An 18797-nucleotide genomic window follows, 5' to 3' on the forward strand; every position below is an offset into this window, starting at 1 on the left:
GTTACTTTTGCATTTCTCTGTGTGGTGTATTTGTTATTTAGTTTGCTATATGTGCTGTGATTCCTGCAATTAAGCATGTAGGTGCTTTTCATGGTGGAAAAATGATGTGCATATATCTTGAGGAATATCCAAAAAGGTCTGTGTTTTTTTTTTCCTGCAATACATTTTTCCTTCTATTATAGGAAAAAATAAATTTAGTTTAAAAATACCTGAAGTCTGGGAAGCAGTTGAGTTGATAATTAGGTACTCCAGAGAAGCAATTTTTCAACATTAATTGAAATGTTTGTAACGGGTATAAGCAACACCTTCTCAGTGGCCTTAACCCAGGGAGTGGGGGAATCTGTACAAATCTTAATTGCTGAAGTCAAGCTAGTATTGAAAAGCTGCCAAGGAAGCAATTAAAAGAAATGACCCTCAAAATACATCAAGAAATATGGAAGAACTGGTCACTAGTGGAGGACAGCAGTGGCCGATGCAGGCAGGTTGTTTCAACTACATTTCTAACTGATGGCATTAAAGGTAATAGTAAGTAGATTTAGAATAAAAGAAAGAGGAGAATTTTTCTTTGTGCTGTGTTCTGAAGTCTCATTCATTTAACTCCTTGCAGAATATGAAACCACAAGATGGTAGACTTCCAGTGCTCTCTGCTGCTGGATACCTTCTTGTTGCTAGTGCTGTGCTGTGAGATTGACACCCCTAGCCAGGAGCCAAAGACTGCAGATTCTAGTTGCTTCTACTCTTTATGTTTTTATAATACCACGTCTTCACTTTCATGTGCTCTTTTTCAACAGAGGCAGTGTTATTTGCATTTCATTAATTTCTTATTTAAAATTTAAACTTGTTCTAAGAGATTAATTAGTCTAATCAATGTAATAGTTTATTTTATCCCTTTATTTTATTTTTGATAGATTTGTTGGCAGCCAGGAGGCTTTCAGTAATATGTTCATGCACAACAAACTTGAGACAATAGTTCTTAATGCCTGTAAGACTAATAGTGAAACATCGGAAGGGCAAAGCATCAAAGGGAAGATGTACTCAGTATGTTAAAATTTGTGAAACAAGAATTTTTTTCATTGTTTATATCCTTAGAAATATGGCCTTTCTGCAAATGAAGACTGGGATTTTAATGCACTTATTCTCCACATGGGAAAACAGAAGGAAGGAGCTATAGTAAACTGTCTCTTACCCTTTCATTTATTCTCTTGGGACACATTATCTGTAGTAATTACATGTTTAGTGTAGAGATAAGATACAGTTTTGGGGCTGAAAGTTTAGTAGTTCTCCTGGTGCATTTTATCTTGTAAGCCTTAACTGTGTAGAGGAAGTTTATACTTGACAGTAAAAGAATGCATATTTGTGCCTAGCCCACAGAAGAAATTAAAACTCAGTTGTTTAGTCCAACCTGTTGTGAAAGGTACTCTGTATAGGTTTTTTTGTTGGAAACAAACATGAATGTAAGAATGCTGATAAAAATTCAAATCATTGCTATAAAGTAGCCAAATACCTGTTGTGTGCTATTATTATTCAGACACATTCTGACCTTAATGTTTTTTTGTCAGAGTATAGTTTTGATAAAGTAAGGAAATGACAGTAACAAATCCCATCTAAGCTGCTTGGTATTGATGTACTTTTCTCATTGCAGTATGCATCTTGGAAACACTTTAGACCCAAGATGATCACAGTTCAGTTCTGTAAAATGAGGTATAGAACTTACACTTGGATATGTCAAGAATGCCAAGGTTCATTGCTTTATTTCAACTTAAGTATTAGTGTTTTGATTGTGACATGTTTGTGTCTTGAGGATTAAGAATTACTTCAAGTTTTTGAACTGTTATCCCAACTGCTATAGGAAAGAGTTAGAAAACTGTAACTTAAGCTGTTTCATTTTATTCATATGCACAATTAGTTTGGTATTATGAGGTAGGATAGTAGAGAAAATTTACTCCTCATTCTGTAGGCATAACGATAGGTGCCTAGATGACTTGTCTGACAAGATAGTTTTGGGCTATCTGTAGCGTTACTCCGTGGTCAGCTGTGACATTAATCTAGGCGAAGATTCTTACTAGAATAAATTCTGACTGCAGAAGCTTGACTGTTGATAACATGACACTTTCTGATGCCATTTATAAAGATGCTGTGTGGGTGGCTGAAAACAGAGTTCGCCTATGATCAGTTTACTCTTCTGAGAAGTAAGAGTCAATAGAAGGTAGAGGCACTGCAAATGCAGAGAAGTATTTTTAAAAGGGGAATATTTCGTACGCACAAGGTCAGGAAAAATGGCGTACTCCGAAGTCTGATGATATCGAGGGCAATCAAATAAGATACCTGAATCACACTTTTCTACACTGAACTCTGCAAACTTTACAGACGAAAAATCTGTTCAGGCATGCTGGATTGACTGAAGATGATGGTCATTCTGCTCCTTGAACGGTGGCTCCAGTGGTTGAGGCAGACACAAGAATTGCGTGTCCAAAGGACAAAGGAGACTTGCAAGACAGGCATCTACAGGTCTCTGGGTTGGTGGTGTAGCAGTGAATTGGTCCCAGTGGGACTAATATTCTGCAAGTAACTTGGAAAGAGAAAGCTTTACTCAAAAGGCTCAGGGGCAGCCCAAGGACGTTGCTGTAGTGACTGGAGTAAGTGGTTATAGGGATTCAGCACTATGCAGGAGAGGGCACTCGTGGATGTCCCTTACAAAACCTTGGCTACTGAATTGAGAAGAGAGTTGGAAAAATTTTCCTAATTACAGATTCACTCTGCTTCTGTATCCTGACATTTTGTCTCTGCTAGAGTGTAGGAGTTAGAACAGCCTGGGGAAAAAGTAGAAGAGAAGAAGGGAAACTACTTTTGACTCACCACGTTGCTTGTAAAAATAAGAGACAGAGTTTTACCATACAATGAGGAACACATTCTCTGTCGTTATTTACCTCAGATTAAGTATTGCTGACATATGGGTAACTTCCTGCTCCGGCACCCCATAGTAGGGGTTGTGGAAGGAAGACTGAGGAACCTGTGAGAGGGCTTGACTGGTGACTGTTCCACTGTGCTGGGGAAAGAACATGGTTTAAGTCCAAAATTAGATTTTCCTAATGCTAGCCAAAGAATTTGCTTCAATATGTCTGAATTTTTGTAACAATCCTATGTCAGTTACTACCCGCCCCCTGCCCCCCCCGGCAAGAAATCCTATTTCTGAAGAAGAAAATATTCTTAGTATTAAGCTTGAAATTAATATTGACATATAATATTCAGTTTTTTCTGTGTCTTGGAACATGCTCACAGGTTGGGAAGCAGAAGGGAAAAGAAGATTTGAGAAGGATAAAATGTTGTCTTTACTGTGTTGTGGCAGCTTGGTTCTGTGTTCTCAAAGTATCAGTGTAAGACGTGAATGCTGTAACTAAAAGAGTTTCTTTATGGTTGGACATGACTATGAAAAGTTGTGTGCTGTGCTGTGACTGTTTTTCCATTTAAGTTATCAGTTTTATTTACTATACTGAAAAACTCAAGAAATAGTATACAATGTTCAGTGTGAAAGGTTCTGTGGAAAAAAATTTCCTGTGGTCGTTGTGGTATTTGGGCTTGGACCGTCACAGATGAGTTGTGCTTAATCTCTAGTTGGAAACTTTGGTGTGGTATCAGGTTGGGTTATTTTTGCATTATTTTTGATTTGTTAACAAGCAGCATAATTGAAAACTAAAATATCAAACCCCTAGATCCATTAAGTTTCAGACATTACATTAGAAGACTTACAACTTGATTTATATTGCTACAGTGCATCATCTCAGATTCTCCAACTTGTCTGATGTGATGTGTAATGTGACTACAGAACTGGGTTTGCCATAATGCAGCATGACTGATCAGGTAGTAGAATGTGCAAGAGGTTTCCTGTCCATGGTTAGCACTGCAATATGTATTTTTCGACAGGGCTTTCCTTATTCCACATCCACGTTTACAGTAGATAATACACATTACCTTTTTATTTTTGCTGGGTTTTGTTTTATCATTAATTATCTTTCTATATTGTGCATCACTTGACAGTACTCTGTCTTCAGAGTAAGCATATTATTTTGCACTGTTCTTTTCTACTGCCTTTATCAGAATATTGATGATGGAAACTTTGCTTTTGCATAAATAGGAATGCTTTTTTTTGAGCAGTGATGAAATACCTTCTGTATTGTATATACAGCTGTCTGTATGAGGTTGTCATTCTTATTCTTTTCATCCACTATGCTTTTTATTTTTGAAGACTGATTCTGCTCTAATTAAAAGAACAGAATTTTTTCTTCAGTGTGTTCTCGGAAAATTTTAGGTTTAGGATTAATTTTATATGCTTTCAAATCTCATGAGTCTCTGTACATGAGGCTGATACTTTTGACTGGGTGTTGCAAGCTGTCCTGGTCTGAACCAATTACACAACAAAAGCTGCTTTTTGTTGGGAGTGTAAGCACTGTAACTTGTTCTAGGGAGTTCTCAGGATTGTCCATAGTTAACTGTGTAGCATAAGAGGTTTTAACAGCTCCTTGGCAAACATTGTAAAATACAGGCCTTGCTCTTTAGAGTTAACAGCCCTAAATAATACGTTGTTCTCCTGGTTTAAAAAATTCTTTACTTTTTTGAGATTGATTTTATCCTGATACCTGTACCTTCCTGCTGTGAATAGGTAGTATCCATGCCTGTTTTAGTTAGCAGTAGTTGTGGTATTGACATTTTGCATATCATAGCAGAAAGAGAGATACTAGTGAGCTAGTTAAAACAGTACGGAGTGTAAGGTTATTCTCAAGCATAAAAGCAAAATCCCATTTGCTTTTTGAGTGCAGTTTCATTTTTCAGCACTTTCATTTTTGGCAGGCAGATTAGAAGGCTGACCTTTCTGACACTAGGTACCTAAACATATTCCTTGAATGTTTTTTTCATAAGCCTTTTCCTTCAGTCCTGTAGAGATGATTGTTTACATGGTTACCTATATTTATGTTTCATTGCAATTTATGGCTGGTCTATGTTTTAGTCTAGAAGTTATTTATAATACATAAAATGAAGCTTACTAGAGAAGTATCTCCAACTTTAATACACGAATTTGTAATTTTGTGTGTCGGAAAAGCTTTTGGTCTTTCTTTTGAGTGTTGTGGATTCTTGGATTATTACCCTCAGGATTTTTTTTCCTATTTTAAATCCTATGCATCATGCATTCCCATGATTTTGCTAGAAAAATGACAGAAATTTATGTAATCCTAAGCATTCTGATATAAATAACATTTAAAAATGCGTTAATCCTTACTCTCTATATTCTTGTCCGATGCAGTCTATCTTAATATTAATTATGCACCTAGTATATGCACCAGTGTTACTGGGTTTGACAGTGTTAAGCTAGGTTGGGGATGTTACTGAATTAAAAAAAAATAAATTAAAAAATTTCAAAGTTCCTGTTCTTCCCCCAGTCTTGGAAATGGGGAAGATGACAGAAGAAAATCGAAGGGGTTACTTAATAAAATTTAAATAAACCTGCAGATGGTCACCATGCAACAGGATGATGAGTGGGTCATTTTTTAATTGTACTCCTGCTTTTAAAAGGTATTAGTAGAGAGGATAAGCAAAACACATGTACAGTAATGGACCAGTGCTCTGTACATAAATTCGATCTTTGGAAATAAGTCTGTCAATAGCGTGTTGGTATCTTGGCAGTGTGAATAGTGATCTTCTATTTTATTTGTTAAATTAGGTGTGTGTAGCAACAGCTGTAGGCATTGGGCAACTCATTTAAGAAAGACTAGCCAAACCCCAGCAAATATTTCCTAAATGCTTTTGAAATCACTTGTGTTATCCAGTGTATTGCTGCATAATTATAATAATAATTGCATCTGAAATTTGCTGCTCATGTTTTCAAATGTGGTGGTTTGCATTGTGACTTGCTTTTCCTTGTGCATCCACATAACAAAATATTTGAGAATGAAAAAGTGAGTGTTCTTTAGGTCCATAAAGTGATCCTCGTTACTTGAACAGGAATAAAAACCAGATGATGTTTGTTTCAATGTGTAGTTTTCTAGTTATTGTGACAGCTAAGGTAGTTACAGGGTGTTTTTTTAAGGACCAGGTCTGCATAATATCATATTCAGATTTCATATCAAGGTATGTGGTAAAGTCCACGTTTCTGGTTCACCTCAGTGAAAAACATGATAGTGTAAATAAAACTAGTTGTTCGTGGATTCAGATTCCTGCTGTGAATGCTGCATTATGTTCTAGATTTCATCGGTTTAAAGCAGATTTTCGAATGTTTTTAGGTCAAACATACGGCCAGACTATGCGGATACCAGCTTTCATGAGTTCAAAATGCATACCTTCAGTCGTGTGACATCTTGCAAAGTTTGTCAGATGCTTCTGAGGTGAGAGTTTTAAGGGTTGTGTTTTTTTTTTCCCCAGGTGAAATGTCGGAGTCAAAGGAGTATGTGGAAGTGCATGGCTAGCTAGTTACCTGTCCAAGACAGACAAGCCATGAAGTCATATGTGGTATTTCTCATTGTATTAGCAGGTTTTTATAATCAAATTTCCAGATATTAGCAGGAATGCTGTTAAAAGCTCAAAAACTTCAGGATGCTCCTCATGTATCAGAAGACTGATTTATCGTGATTCTTTTATGAGAATTCCTTTATTTAATACAGGAGCTCTTAAGTTACAGTAAATGACAACCATTTTGTACGGTTTTGACTGCCACGGCTGTTCCACAGGTCTTGTTGCTGTAGACCACCAGTCACAAGAGCAAATGGAATATTTTTTTTGGAAATCAGATGATGATGATGCTCATAAATGTCTGAGATGGAGAGGTGGCTTTGTGAGGCAAAAAACTGTGAGGCATTAACAGGCATTTCTGAACCATAGATATGTAGACAAATTAAAGATAGATGTTGCAAACGTAGATAAGAAAATGCTAGAAGATAACTAATGCTTTCATGAACAAGGATTTGTAAGGGTAACAAGCTAAGAAATTTCATATTTTCTGCCTCTTTTCTCTGAAACACACACATGCTTGCACATCTGTAGTTTCTGATTCATTGTTTGAGCTATCTTTTAGGAGCTATCTTGTTTGCTTGTAAATGTGGAATGTCCAGTGGCATAGAGATACGTATTCAACCTAAATTCCTTTGCGTAAGTTGGAGATGCAAAAGCTTTGTGAACTCTGGCCAGTTCAGGTGCTCATGTTGCACATTGTCGATGTTCCAAAAAACGTAGCCACAGCATTTTAGAAAGGGCGTTTGATGTATCGGTAGTGCTTTTGTTAAGCACAGGCATGGAATAAAATAACCTCAGATATGTCCCTCCCTGCCATGTATTTTTTCCTCTAGCAACTTTTTTCCTGAAAAGTTAGACTGACCTGGATTTTCAGAACTTTTTTTTTTAGATTACTTTTTTTTTTTTCCATGCAAGAAGGCCTAGGTGACTTTGAAGAGTGGTGCAGACATCCTGAACTTAGAGATGGCAGGGCTAATTTCTGAATTTGAAGCAGTATAGTTGAGTCGTAACTCTGTTACTGCACTAACTGCTGTTGCTGCGAAACAGTTGTCTTGCTTTCAGGACACAGCCCGCATGATGCTGCGTTGTTCTGCATAGGCATGCCAAGTTGCTCCAAGATAGCTTGGGTATCCCCAAGTGCTATCTTGTGGTGTATAGACATGTCCCTGGATATTTAAGTTTTATTGAAAGCCTGCTGGACTTAGCCTCATGAAGTGCCTAAATCACTTTTTGAAATGGATTGTCATTTTAAGCTTTAAATACAAACTAATGCGTAAATACCTGAAAAAAAAAAAAGATCTGAACCTTAATGCCTAATCTTTAAAATCCTAGTCCTAGAAGCATCTGTAGTGAAGGATAATGTTGTCTTACACTTTTATCTAGAGAATCTTGCATTCATGTGTAGCAATACGAAAAAAATAAAAACAGAAGACTGTATTAAAATGTTTTTATACTTTCTACTTATTTGTCTTTAAGTTTGTGTATTCCGATACTTGAAAATACGGAGTTTCTGAATTTAATTAAAAATATATTTAATCACTAACGGTCTAGAAATTGCTGTAGTAAATAGCAGTTCCTGTACATTTTGTTGTGGTTTAACTTGTTCAGTCCTGTGTTCCATATGAGACACCTGATTTTCCTTTGAAGCTGAAGGTGTCATGTTAGACTAGGATGCATAATCAGTCCAAACTGGTCAGGATAATCTTGGAGACAGACAAGTTTAGTGTGAAGAGTAAGCAGATAAATCAGTAGATGAACTCATATAGAGGTACATGTCAAAAAACTGTTTCCCTGTTACCCATTTAGTGTATCCTACGTAAGAGAAAAGCCATGCACAAATCTGGAAATAAATCAGTTTCCTCAGACTCAAATCCACATTCCAATTCATTAAGAGGAATTGGGGAACATTTAGAGTATGGAAAGTCACTCCTTATTTAGCAGCTCTGAATATTAAGTAAAGTGTACCTGGATATCTATCTATTTATCTTTTTTTTTTTTTTTTTTTTTTTTAATGAACAAATTTAAAGTCAAGAATATTTGCAATATAGCCTATAAACTCCTTAATGCTTAAATACATGTTCACACTTACAACTCTCTTGAAATGGATCTTATTCTTCATGGTGTCTAGGCAAATTCCCACAGAGGTGAAATGAAGTGTAGATGTATAATAGGATAGATACATAATGGTACAATTTCAAGTGTACTGTGCTAAAGTTGCTTTGGACTGAAGTGAAATGGAGATTATTATTCTACTAGTAGTCCAGAAGAACTGTCTGGTTGTGATTTTTAAATGGCTAGAAGTGATGAAAAGCAGGTGAGCTCCTTGTCAGTTGTCACTTTTTCTCGAGCCTTTAAGGACTATCATTTCGCAGAACAGCAAATGACTTCTAATACCTTCTGCCATGTCTCTTATTTCTTTTATGTGTGGAATTTATCACCTCTAATATATCACTACCTAATTTTATTTTACAGGGGAACGTTTTATCAAGGCTATTTATGTTCTAAGTGTGGAGCTGGAGCACACAAAGAATGTTTAGGAAGATTAGACAATTGTGGCAGAGCTAATTCAGGTGGTAAGTCATTTTTATGTTAGAGTACTGTTTTTAATTAGGACATAAAACTTGCTAGATATAATTATGGTTTAATTTACCTCTAATTTGTGTTTATTGTAACATACATACTTGTGAAACTCCCATTCATAAGCACAATTAGAATTGCATTAGAATTCATAGGGATTTTTATTACTACTAAATTGATATGTTAGAAACCAGGAGATAACTGTGACAGGTCAAATTCAGTTTCTTCATCAATATTGTATACAATAAGGAATTGCTCTTGTTTTAATCGTAGACTGCTCGTATGTAACTCCTAGCGTACAGCGTATCATCTGTCATCCTTGTGGTTCCCTCTTTATGTCTATGTCAATTTTCATGTTTTCCTCTCAGCTCCTAAAGCTGTTTGTTTGTGTTGTCTCAGCTTCCTCTTTCATCTCTGGTTTCCATGGTTTCTGTGCACTCACAATAGTCATAAAAAGGTGATTGATGGCTCTCTGCTTCGCACATGCAAGGACCATTTTCTTCCTCTTCTTTTAATTGATTCCTGGGAATTTATTCCCTGGCCATTGTCACTTTGCACTTTCCCTGTTCTCCTTCTGCTCCTTGGGACCTTAAGGACTCTCTTGACTTCAGCTGCCGTTTGGTCACTTTCAGGTGACTCCAAATTTTCTGCTCAGTATTGTATTTGTAATTCTCTCTGACATTTTCTGGATCTCCCACTGCTAGTGCTGAGTGTTAGCTCTCATCATTTGCTCTCCTTCCCTTCCCTGTGCCTATTCAACTGGTGACAGTGAGTTTGTTACACTCCAGTTAGCTAGTCAGATAACTGTAGTGCCATTTTTGACTCTTCCCTCTGTCCAGGTTCTTAACTATTCTTTCTTCTTTCTAGAGATGATTTGGTGCTGATGGGTGGTACAACTGACAAACATACACACCTTCACCCCTGAATTTTCCTGCCCATTAATATGTTTGCATTTCTGTTGTTTGAAAGAGAAAAGTCACTGGAACACATGATGATTTCTGGAAAGTGCAGTTATATATGTTGGGGACGTTTCTAATTAATTGTCCTTCTTGTCTCTCTAAAACCTGTACATTCCTTTCCAGAATTAATTCATAATAGTTTGTGAGGTTTCTCATGTCTTACATATCTCACATAAGCTACTGCAACCTCCTCCACTGGGCTATTTTCTTTTTGATACTGCTGTCTACGATCTTTGCAAAATGTTGTTGCAGAGATAATACTCTTCCACAGCTTGAATTACATCATGACTCTGTCCACTGCTGTTCACTAGGCTGCTGCTTGAAGATTTTGGTTCTAGCTTTTTGTTCCTTTCAAAATAGTATGAGCTTGTTTCTGTCTTTGTCTGTATTTGCATTACTTCCTACCTTCTACTTGGCTTTTGGCTCACTGTGCTATTTAGCTGCTTCATTTTCTCATTAAATCATCAGGATGGCAGGTACTGACTTCTGCTGCTGTCAGTGAACTTTATTTTCCAAGTTGCTTTCCTGTATTGGAGATCTTCCATGCTGTCCTCCAAGTATGAATTTTTTAACAAAATCTTTTTTAGATCTGAAAACCATGCAAGCAATCAGTATTTTTCATTGAAATCCTTTTTGGAACACAGGTTTTTCATAAAACCTCCTATGGATATTCTAAAGAAAATAAATATTTAAAATTATATTAAAAATTGAACATTTTAAAGCAATTACAATAGAGTGGAAAAACAAGCATATACCATTCTTCACAAAAGAGCGATCTTCTGTGGTATAAACCACACCTCCTTCTACTTCTCCCTTTCTTTTGAACCTTCTGTTTTAATAATTTTTGTAGTTTTTATTTTAATAGGATATCTGGCACCCCAGGAGGCAGGAGCTTGTCTTTCTATTGCTCTGTAAAGATCTTTGGACACATATGGTGCAATGTGTATCAGTAAGAATGACCGTAAATGCCTTAGATAATGCAAGGTCTGATTTCTTGCCATTTGCCTGCATATTTACTTAAGCAGTGCTGTGCACTTGCTAGAGAGAAAAAAAAAATCACATTTCTGCTTCTTTGTAAGTGGAATAAATTATCATTTCACAGCTTCAAAGGAGCAGAATGATACTTGGGGTTTTAGTCTAAATCATTGCCCTGATTTTTGTAAAATTATACTGTACTGAGTCTTTAGTGAAGTTAGAAGCAACTGGATCGTTAACAATTTTCTGGGGCTATGTTTTAACTTATATGGGAGACTGTTTCTTAGCATAGCTCTGCAAAAGTGATCTGCCATGCCTACATGTTATTAAAGGAATGCAGACACAAAGATATCCAGTAAAATTCAACATTTTCATGGCAGGTTATAGAAAAAGTATGCTCTACATGCATGAAATTCTAACATAGTTTTAATTTTGAAGCTTTTCTTCTTGAAATCTTTAGAGAAATTAATTTATGATAAATTTAATTTTTCTAGTGTCATTTGCTGCTCCTGTGGGAATTTAGCAGAGATGGCCTGAGAATGCTATTAGATAAGAAATTGCAGAGCATAGCCGGAATAGTTCAATAGTAGCAAAATGCCTGGTATATTTGTTATATCGCTATTTATTTCTTTTGTTTCTAAGGGACTATTAACGCCTTTTTCACAGGTTATAATGGACATGAAACACAATCATCCTTTTGGGAAACTGGATCCACAGTCATGTGGTATTAGTTATGGCCACAGACATGGAATATATATATATATCCTATGCTGTATGTGTCATCTGTTTAATCTGGTGTTCTGTCATTCTGCTGGTGGTAGATTCCAAATGCTTCACAGGAGAGTACAAATCCTCAGTGTGGCAGACAATGCCCAGGAATGATGCTACTTTCTTAATCCTGTTAAATTTTCTTTTTATCTTTTTGATGCTCTAAGAGTTTTTACATCTTGTTAATGCTTTTGTATAGCTTCCCTATTTTTGTTGATAGAAATATCTAACTGAGTTTTAGAAGTTTTGGAACAGTGAGTTCCGTAAAGGTTTTGCTTGGCTTCGTTTTTTTTGTTGGTTTTTTTTTTTTTTTGTAGCTTGTGTATCTTACCCTGGTTATGTTTGATCTTCTTACCTTTTTAATTTACCATGCCACTTTGTGTTTTTATGTGAGAAGAGGCAGTGGAAGTCTTGACTGACTACTTCTATATGATAAATTATTTTATAATTTCTCATGACTTCTTATTAGTATACTCTCTGAACTGAATAGTCCTGAGTTTTTTTATTATCTTTTCATAAGTGGATCTTTTGCTATGACTTAAATAATTTCCATTCCCATCCTGTAGACCTCTTGTATTTCTAGAGGTCTATTTGAAAAGAGGTGATGAGTTTAAAAAGTCTGCAGTGAGAATATACCATTAGGTTTCTTAAAGGCATTTGAATTTTCCTCAGCGTTTCTGGTTTTGTACAGTTTTAGATTTGGTGTTCTTTTTAGACCACTGAGCAGATGTTTTTGCTAGCTGTTCTGAAATGCTGCTTAGTACCCCCCTGAGTGGATTAAATCTTTTTGTATTTCATTCCAAGTTGCGGTTTGTGAAAATTCAAAAGACAAACGTCCAAAGAAAGATGAAACCTTCAGAATGACAAATTTAATAAGTGTCAGATTTAGATGATACACTTATGAGAGAAACATTGACAAAATCTGAAGATAAATTGCTGCGTTGCCATGCTATGCTCTATACACAAACATATGCCAGCTCTTCAGATGTTTTGCTTCAAAGAAGGCAGGTTCAACAGACTGTAGAAGTTGCAGTGATAAAAGATGTAGAGTTAAACTGTTGAATTAATAAACAGAACAAAATGTCTGCATTTAGCTCCCCCCCTCTTTTTTTTGTTTCTTATTGTTCCTGTCCTTGTTGCCATAAATCAACAGTACTGGTTGAAATATTCTGTGCTGATTTCTGCCATTACTGATTAAACTTTTTTCCCTTGAGATGTTGTCCTGTACGTGCTCAAGTAGTCCTCTGCATTTTAGTTTTATGCCCTATTACTTAATTTTTCTGTTACTTGAAATCCTCATTGCCCCCTCTTTTTTGCTAATGTTCTGATGAATTCCTTGAAGTCTGGTTGTACAGTCTTAAACACAAGGCCTTACGAAATCCTTAAACACAAAGATTACAAAATGGAGGCACATATTTCTTTGACAGGGCCATTTAAAAGGACGTGTGTGTTGTTCGTTTCTCTGGTGGCTGATGTGGAGGTCTCCTCTTCCTTTTCTATCTCTTCTGGCTTCTCGGCTGCACTACTATGCCTTATTTCAAGGCACAGGACAATTTTACTTATCTGGTGATGCTCTCCAATTAGTTGGAAGGGTTTATATTTGGGAATGGTTAATAGTGAGACCTTTGCTAAGCGCGCATGAGTAAGACACACCTTTAGTAGATAAAGGGAGAAGCTGTCTCCCTCATTATTCCTGCTTTCATTGTGCAGGTTGTTCTGTGGCCCTTGCAATTTCTGCATTATCACTCTGCCCAGAACATACTGCGAAACTCCAGTCTGTTTCCTGTTCTAAAACAGCAGAATTAACAGTTCATGTCTACTGCCAAAGTGGAATTTTTCCAAGTCTGTCCAATTATATTGAATTGAGTATTCTCAGGCAAATGTTTGCTGGTTCCACAAACTATTGAATATTTCAATTAGATGAATCTCTGATAATGGTTCTAGAATCTGTAAAAGTTTTGAATATTTTAAATACAGTGCCAAACCCACAGAATTTTCTTCTTTATATCATGGTTCCCAAGGAATGTTAGAAGCATCTTTCATCAGGGCATAAATGGATTAGAAAAACATTAACTGAGCGTTTTTGTATTAGTTTTTAGTTAACTTACGCATGATTCCTTTCTCCTTCAGATAATTCCATTTGAAAAAGTACTACATTTCCTTAGGTGGAAAATAAGTTTCAACTGTGTGATGAGCTTGAACAAAAATGTTACCATATGAATGGGTTAAGTTTAGAGTTGCTTTCATGTGGTAACGTGTATGCCCATTAATATAGTCCATGCTGTTTTTCTAATAATTGCTTTCTATAACACATTAGAGATTATTCATGGAAAGCATGCGTTTTTGATATGTAAAAAGAAACCAGCAGCATTCACTGTTTACCTTTTTGCTGGCTTGATCAATAGTCACAAAATTGGTGTCTCTCCTCCAAACCTACCATGTCAACAGCATTGACAAGTAAATGCTCAAATCCCTGAATGCTCATTGGAGTTATGCCACTTTTTGTTTAACTGCAAGAAAGGTTGATCTGCATTGTTTGACTAACCATCTTTGCTCAACCTGAACAAAAGTCATTTTAGGGGGCTTGATACTTTGTGCAGAGTCCTACGCTATGGTCCTTTTAAGTCATGATTTGCTTTTCTTCTGATTATGCGATGACTGGCTAAATGACTGGAAAGGAGCAAGTAGTCCCACAGCTCCTTCGAAGCGGCTTACTTTGTAGTTCCTGCATTTTAAATATTTTGGATTTTCTTTTAAAATAGGAAGGTGGGTAGTTTACTATATGTACTTTTTATTTACTATGCGTTTAGTTAGCATGTAAATCCAGCTGCTTTGTGCATCCCTGAGGAGCAGTTTATTCCCATTTTCCAGTCTGTGCTCCCTCACTTATTGAGGCCAGCTGCTGCTCCTGTTGTTGCTTTTGTACTAAAATATAATTATCAAAATGTGACCCAATGGTATTATGGTCTCAGTGAAGAAACAAAAACCCTAAAAATTGTGCTCAACTATGGCAGTTAAAGTAGCTTGCTGTCAGAAATGAGAACTCACTCACTTCCTAATATCATTGGCACGTTGGTGATGAGCAGGAACTTGAATTAAAATTGTCATGTGTAAAAATATCTGCTGGTGGATATCCTCAGACATTCATTTAAAAAAAATAGAAATGAGGGTTTTTTTTTTCCCTTGTACTTGTGTAACATTTGGAAAAAAGATTTAATGAGGAAGCAGTTCACATAATTCAATGCAGAATATTCTGAAATACAAGAACATTTAAACTGTAATGAAATAGCAAGGCAAGCATAAGCCTTATTTTTTGAATAGTCTTTTACGTGGAAATACAGATACTGGGTATTTTTCTATTCCGGAAGTGTTAATAATGGAGTCAGAAACGGCATTTCAGTCCGTCAGTGTTGGCAAAGTTTTGGGCTTTCTTTTTAATCCAATTTCCCCGCCTCCCTTTTAATGAAATTTATTTTATGTGAATTATCGGAAGTATTTATTACCTTCCTGTGTAGTGATTTCTTGAATCCAATTGTTGAAATTTAATCAATGAGTTTCTTGATTATTTATTGTGAAAAGTGTTGGGATGCTGCAATCGCCAAATGGAACTCATTCATCTAGTTGCATTTGGGATATTATCTAGAGGTAAAAATAATATTCAACAGGAACCATTAAAAATCAGATTCATTCATTCCCATTGGAGGATAGAATGACATTTCATTTTTTTTCATAAGCGATCTGCAGAACTAAATATAGGCAATTAAAAAAACCAACAACAACAATCAAATCAAACAAAAAAAACACCCCAAAAAAATACCAACACAAAAACGTCTTAAGTCTGGATTTGAAGTTTTGGCCCCCCTTGCAAGTACTTACCTAAATGACTTCCCTTGATTTGAAGTAATTTATAATGCTGAGCTGAAACATTCAAACAAGGTGATTTTATTCAGATTTTGGAAAAAAAATTGAAAGGCATATTCAATTGTGAATGCAAATACCAAAATTATATTGAATTTCAGCACTTAGGCAACTAATTCCCTCAGGCTCCTTAGAAAACCCCAGTAGTCTACCGTCATCTCCTCCTTTGGGGCAGGCTTATTTTACTTCTCTTTGCTCACTATACAAATGCAAATGAATACTTTTGGAAAGTTTATAATCATAAAAGTGTTTTCTGTGGATGACAAGATGATGCAGCTTTTGGCACACTGTATGAGGGAGGAAACAGTGACTGAAAGTGTACGTGAGAAGAGAGCTCTGCCGGTAGTAAACAGACTGTGCCTGCCTGGCCCAGCCCAGAGTCCTCAGCTGACGTGCTTGGTCTCGGCATGCCTTATCTGCATAAAATGCTAGAAAGCCGAAGATAGATAGAGATATAGATATATCTCCCCCCCCCATTTAATGTGGTTTTTTTTTAGCAGAACAAAAATCCACTTGCAGTTAAAGCTTTTTAGTTGACTTATTGTGATTATGGCTTATTGTTTACAAGATATTACAGTAAAAGTTTTCAAATGTGATGAAGTGCAGACCAGCATGTGCAGTTTGTGCTTTGCCTCAACAGCGTGTGCAGTCCTAGAGAGCGCACACAGGTAAATACAGCTGTGTGTGCTTTGATAAGGCACCGAACTAAAATCTAGAGTACACCCGAATACCTGTTAGCAGGTTAGACATTCACAGAGAAAAGTAAAAAAAAAATACCCCTTTTTGTGTCTTTTGTGATGTGTGGTGGTGTGTGGATGCAAAAGTGTTGTCCCAGTGCAGTCTTTCTGACCACCCACAAGACTTTTTTTTTTTTTCTAATTTTTAAACAGTACAAGAAAATTCATAGCAAAAGAGGCAAGTAAAACACCAATGGCTTCAGAATCTGTGGTATACAAATGCAATGCTGAATTGAACTTAAATACACAAAATACAGAAAACTTTGAAGCTAAATATATGTATCTTATCTTTCTATATGTTGGCATGTTATGAAAAGACAGAGACAAGAAAAGGTGGAAACTCAACTTGCAATGAAGAACTGTAGTGTTTGAATTCCCAACAAGTCACTATTTATAAAGTGTTTTTGAAACATTCTAGAAGTCTGTAGCATTTAGTGGACCAGATTGCCGTGCGGCTGTTGGGCGGTGCAGCATAACTCATAGCAAGGCGCTGCTCCCAGCCAGCTGGGCTGCGCGGCGGGACCAATGAGCGCAGGGAGGTTTGCACAACAGGGCCTGGTGCAGCCCGGGGCGGCTGCAGGTATCAGGTGGCGAAGGAAGGCAGCAGGGTTTTCCGTAATGCAATGCAGCACAGACTGAGATTGCTATATAAAAAGTGTGCAATTTACAGTCACCAATAATGCCAATTTTTACTTATGTTTCAGAACACGGGAACCTGAAATATGAGGTAAGGATTTGTTTTCCTTTGCATGTGATGTTTGTTTTGCCGGTGACATAAGAGCTCCTTATTTACTTTGTGCATATGCTGTTGGAGGAAGTATGTTTTTCTTCTGCATTTTAACAACAGATTTCTTTAGAGTGATGGAAAATAAAGTTGTCTAAGAAACAAAGTATTAATAATTAAATATAAATGTATTCTGTTCAAAGTGTGAGTCAGTTTTCAGTTGGTATGGCTTAATGCTGAGAGTACTGTAAGGGGTGGAGATGTTTAAGTTACAGGTAAAAAACGTGTATTGCTTTACAACTCCTTAGATCCTTAGTGTTCCTAGACCAAATCTGGCAGTAGTGTTAAAAGTAATCTTTTTGTAATGCTTGCGAGTCCTGCTGGAGTAACATGCTAATGTACCGATCTCTGCCACACCAGACTGCTGGGTGATGAAGGATCGTCAGGGCAGTTTTTGCCTCTTCATGTAAAAAGACTTTAGCTGCAGATCTATCCACTGGTTATGGGGTTTATATAATCTGGAGAGAATAGTAAAACGGGCCCTGTGCAGAGGGGGTACTGTGGCACACATAGTTTACCTTGCGTACCAGCCCAGGAAGGCTGCAAAGTGCCCTGGGGTATTTTCTCACCCACTCCTGGTGCCTTTCCGCTGAAGTACAGAAGTGCATGGCAGTTGGGTTTTGTCTGCCAGCTCTTACAAAAGAGAGGCAGTGCTTTAAACATAGAGTATAATTGTTTCTAGCATTTATTTTAGATCAGAAATTTATGGTAATTTAAGTGCTGAGATGACACGCTGGTTGTGAACAACGTACGAGAGTGTATGTTGCTTCTCTCCATAAGCATGTATGGGTGTGATGCTATCTCTAAAATGGGTAATAGACTCTGAAAGGTGTTATTGCTGACATGGCTGGTGCAGGGGGAGTCATGTGCAGGGCTGAGCATCTCTGCTGGTTGAGTTGTTCTCGTATCGTTGTGAACCCAGGTTGGAGGCTGGGTGAGGGGAGCCCCGGCACCCTCTGGTGAGCTCCTTGGCTGTGGGCCTCAGGTGGGCACCGGCCACAGCAGTGGGCAGTGGCTTCCTGGGCAGCTGGCGCAGGAAGGACTGGGCGGCCTGTGAGGAGCTCGGGTGAGGAGAGGGCTGCGCTGCCACAGACCGTGCCTGTGCCCAAGATGCTGCCACTCTCCTTGCTGCCCTCTCGGCTGTGCCTCCTGCCATGTGCTGTCTGGCTTTTCATGTCTCTGCCTGAAAACACCCACTAAGTAAGAGCACTCTGAAATATGGAAATTACAGGATGGTCTGCTTGCCTAACGGTCTCCCAATACTGCAGCTGACAGGCAGTGCTGGGAAGCCACCAACAGATCGCTTACTGGGCCTTGTGGGTGAGGTTGCCAGACTCAGTAAAGCTAACTGTGGTGAATGAAGATAATATGTATACTAGTTGTATGTAATACCTTGTGCTCCTCGGCTTCTCACCCCCTAGCTTCATTTGTAAATCTGTTTTGTGAGAAAAAAATGGCTTCGTTTCTGGAGCTACTGATTTGCTATTGACTATTGAGTTGGTCCAAAATGTCAGGATTGCTTTCATATTTATCAAGACTCTTGTTTAAGTGCCTGCTTTAATTCTCTCTATGCAGAAGGAA

At 37.3% G+C, this 18797-nt stretch overlaps 1 protein-coding gene across 3 annotated transcripts in view; it reads left to right on the forward strand.

Annotated features, from left to right (window-relative positions):
* Positions 1-18797, forward strand: part of VAV3 (vav guanine nucleotide exchange factor 3) — a 203619-nt gene that overhangs the window by 107026 nt on the left and 77796 nt on the right. For all 3 annotated transcript variants that reach the window (XM_075422241.1, XM_075422242.1, XM_075422243.1), the window contains exons 16-18: positions 6273-6374; positions 8971-9071; positions 17137-17159. In XM_075422241.1, the coding sequence (XP_075278356.1) occupies positions 6273-6374; positions 8971-9071; positions 17137-17159 (226 nt within the window). The remainder of the gene's footprint in view (positions 1-6272; positions 6375-8970; positions 9072-17136; positions 17160-18797) is intronic.

This window comes from Opisthocomus hoazin, chromosome 6 (assembly GCF_030867145.1).
Source record: "Opisthocomus hoazin isolate bOpiHoa1 chromosome 6, bOpiHoa1.hap1, whole genome shotgun sequence".
In the NCBI taxonomy this organism is placed as follows: domain Eukaryota; kingdom Metazoa; phylum Chordata; class Aves; order Opisthocomiformes; family Opisthocomidae; genus Opisthocomus; species Opisthocomus hoazin.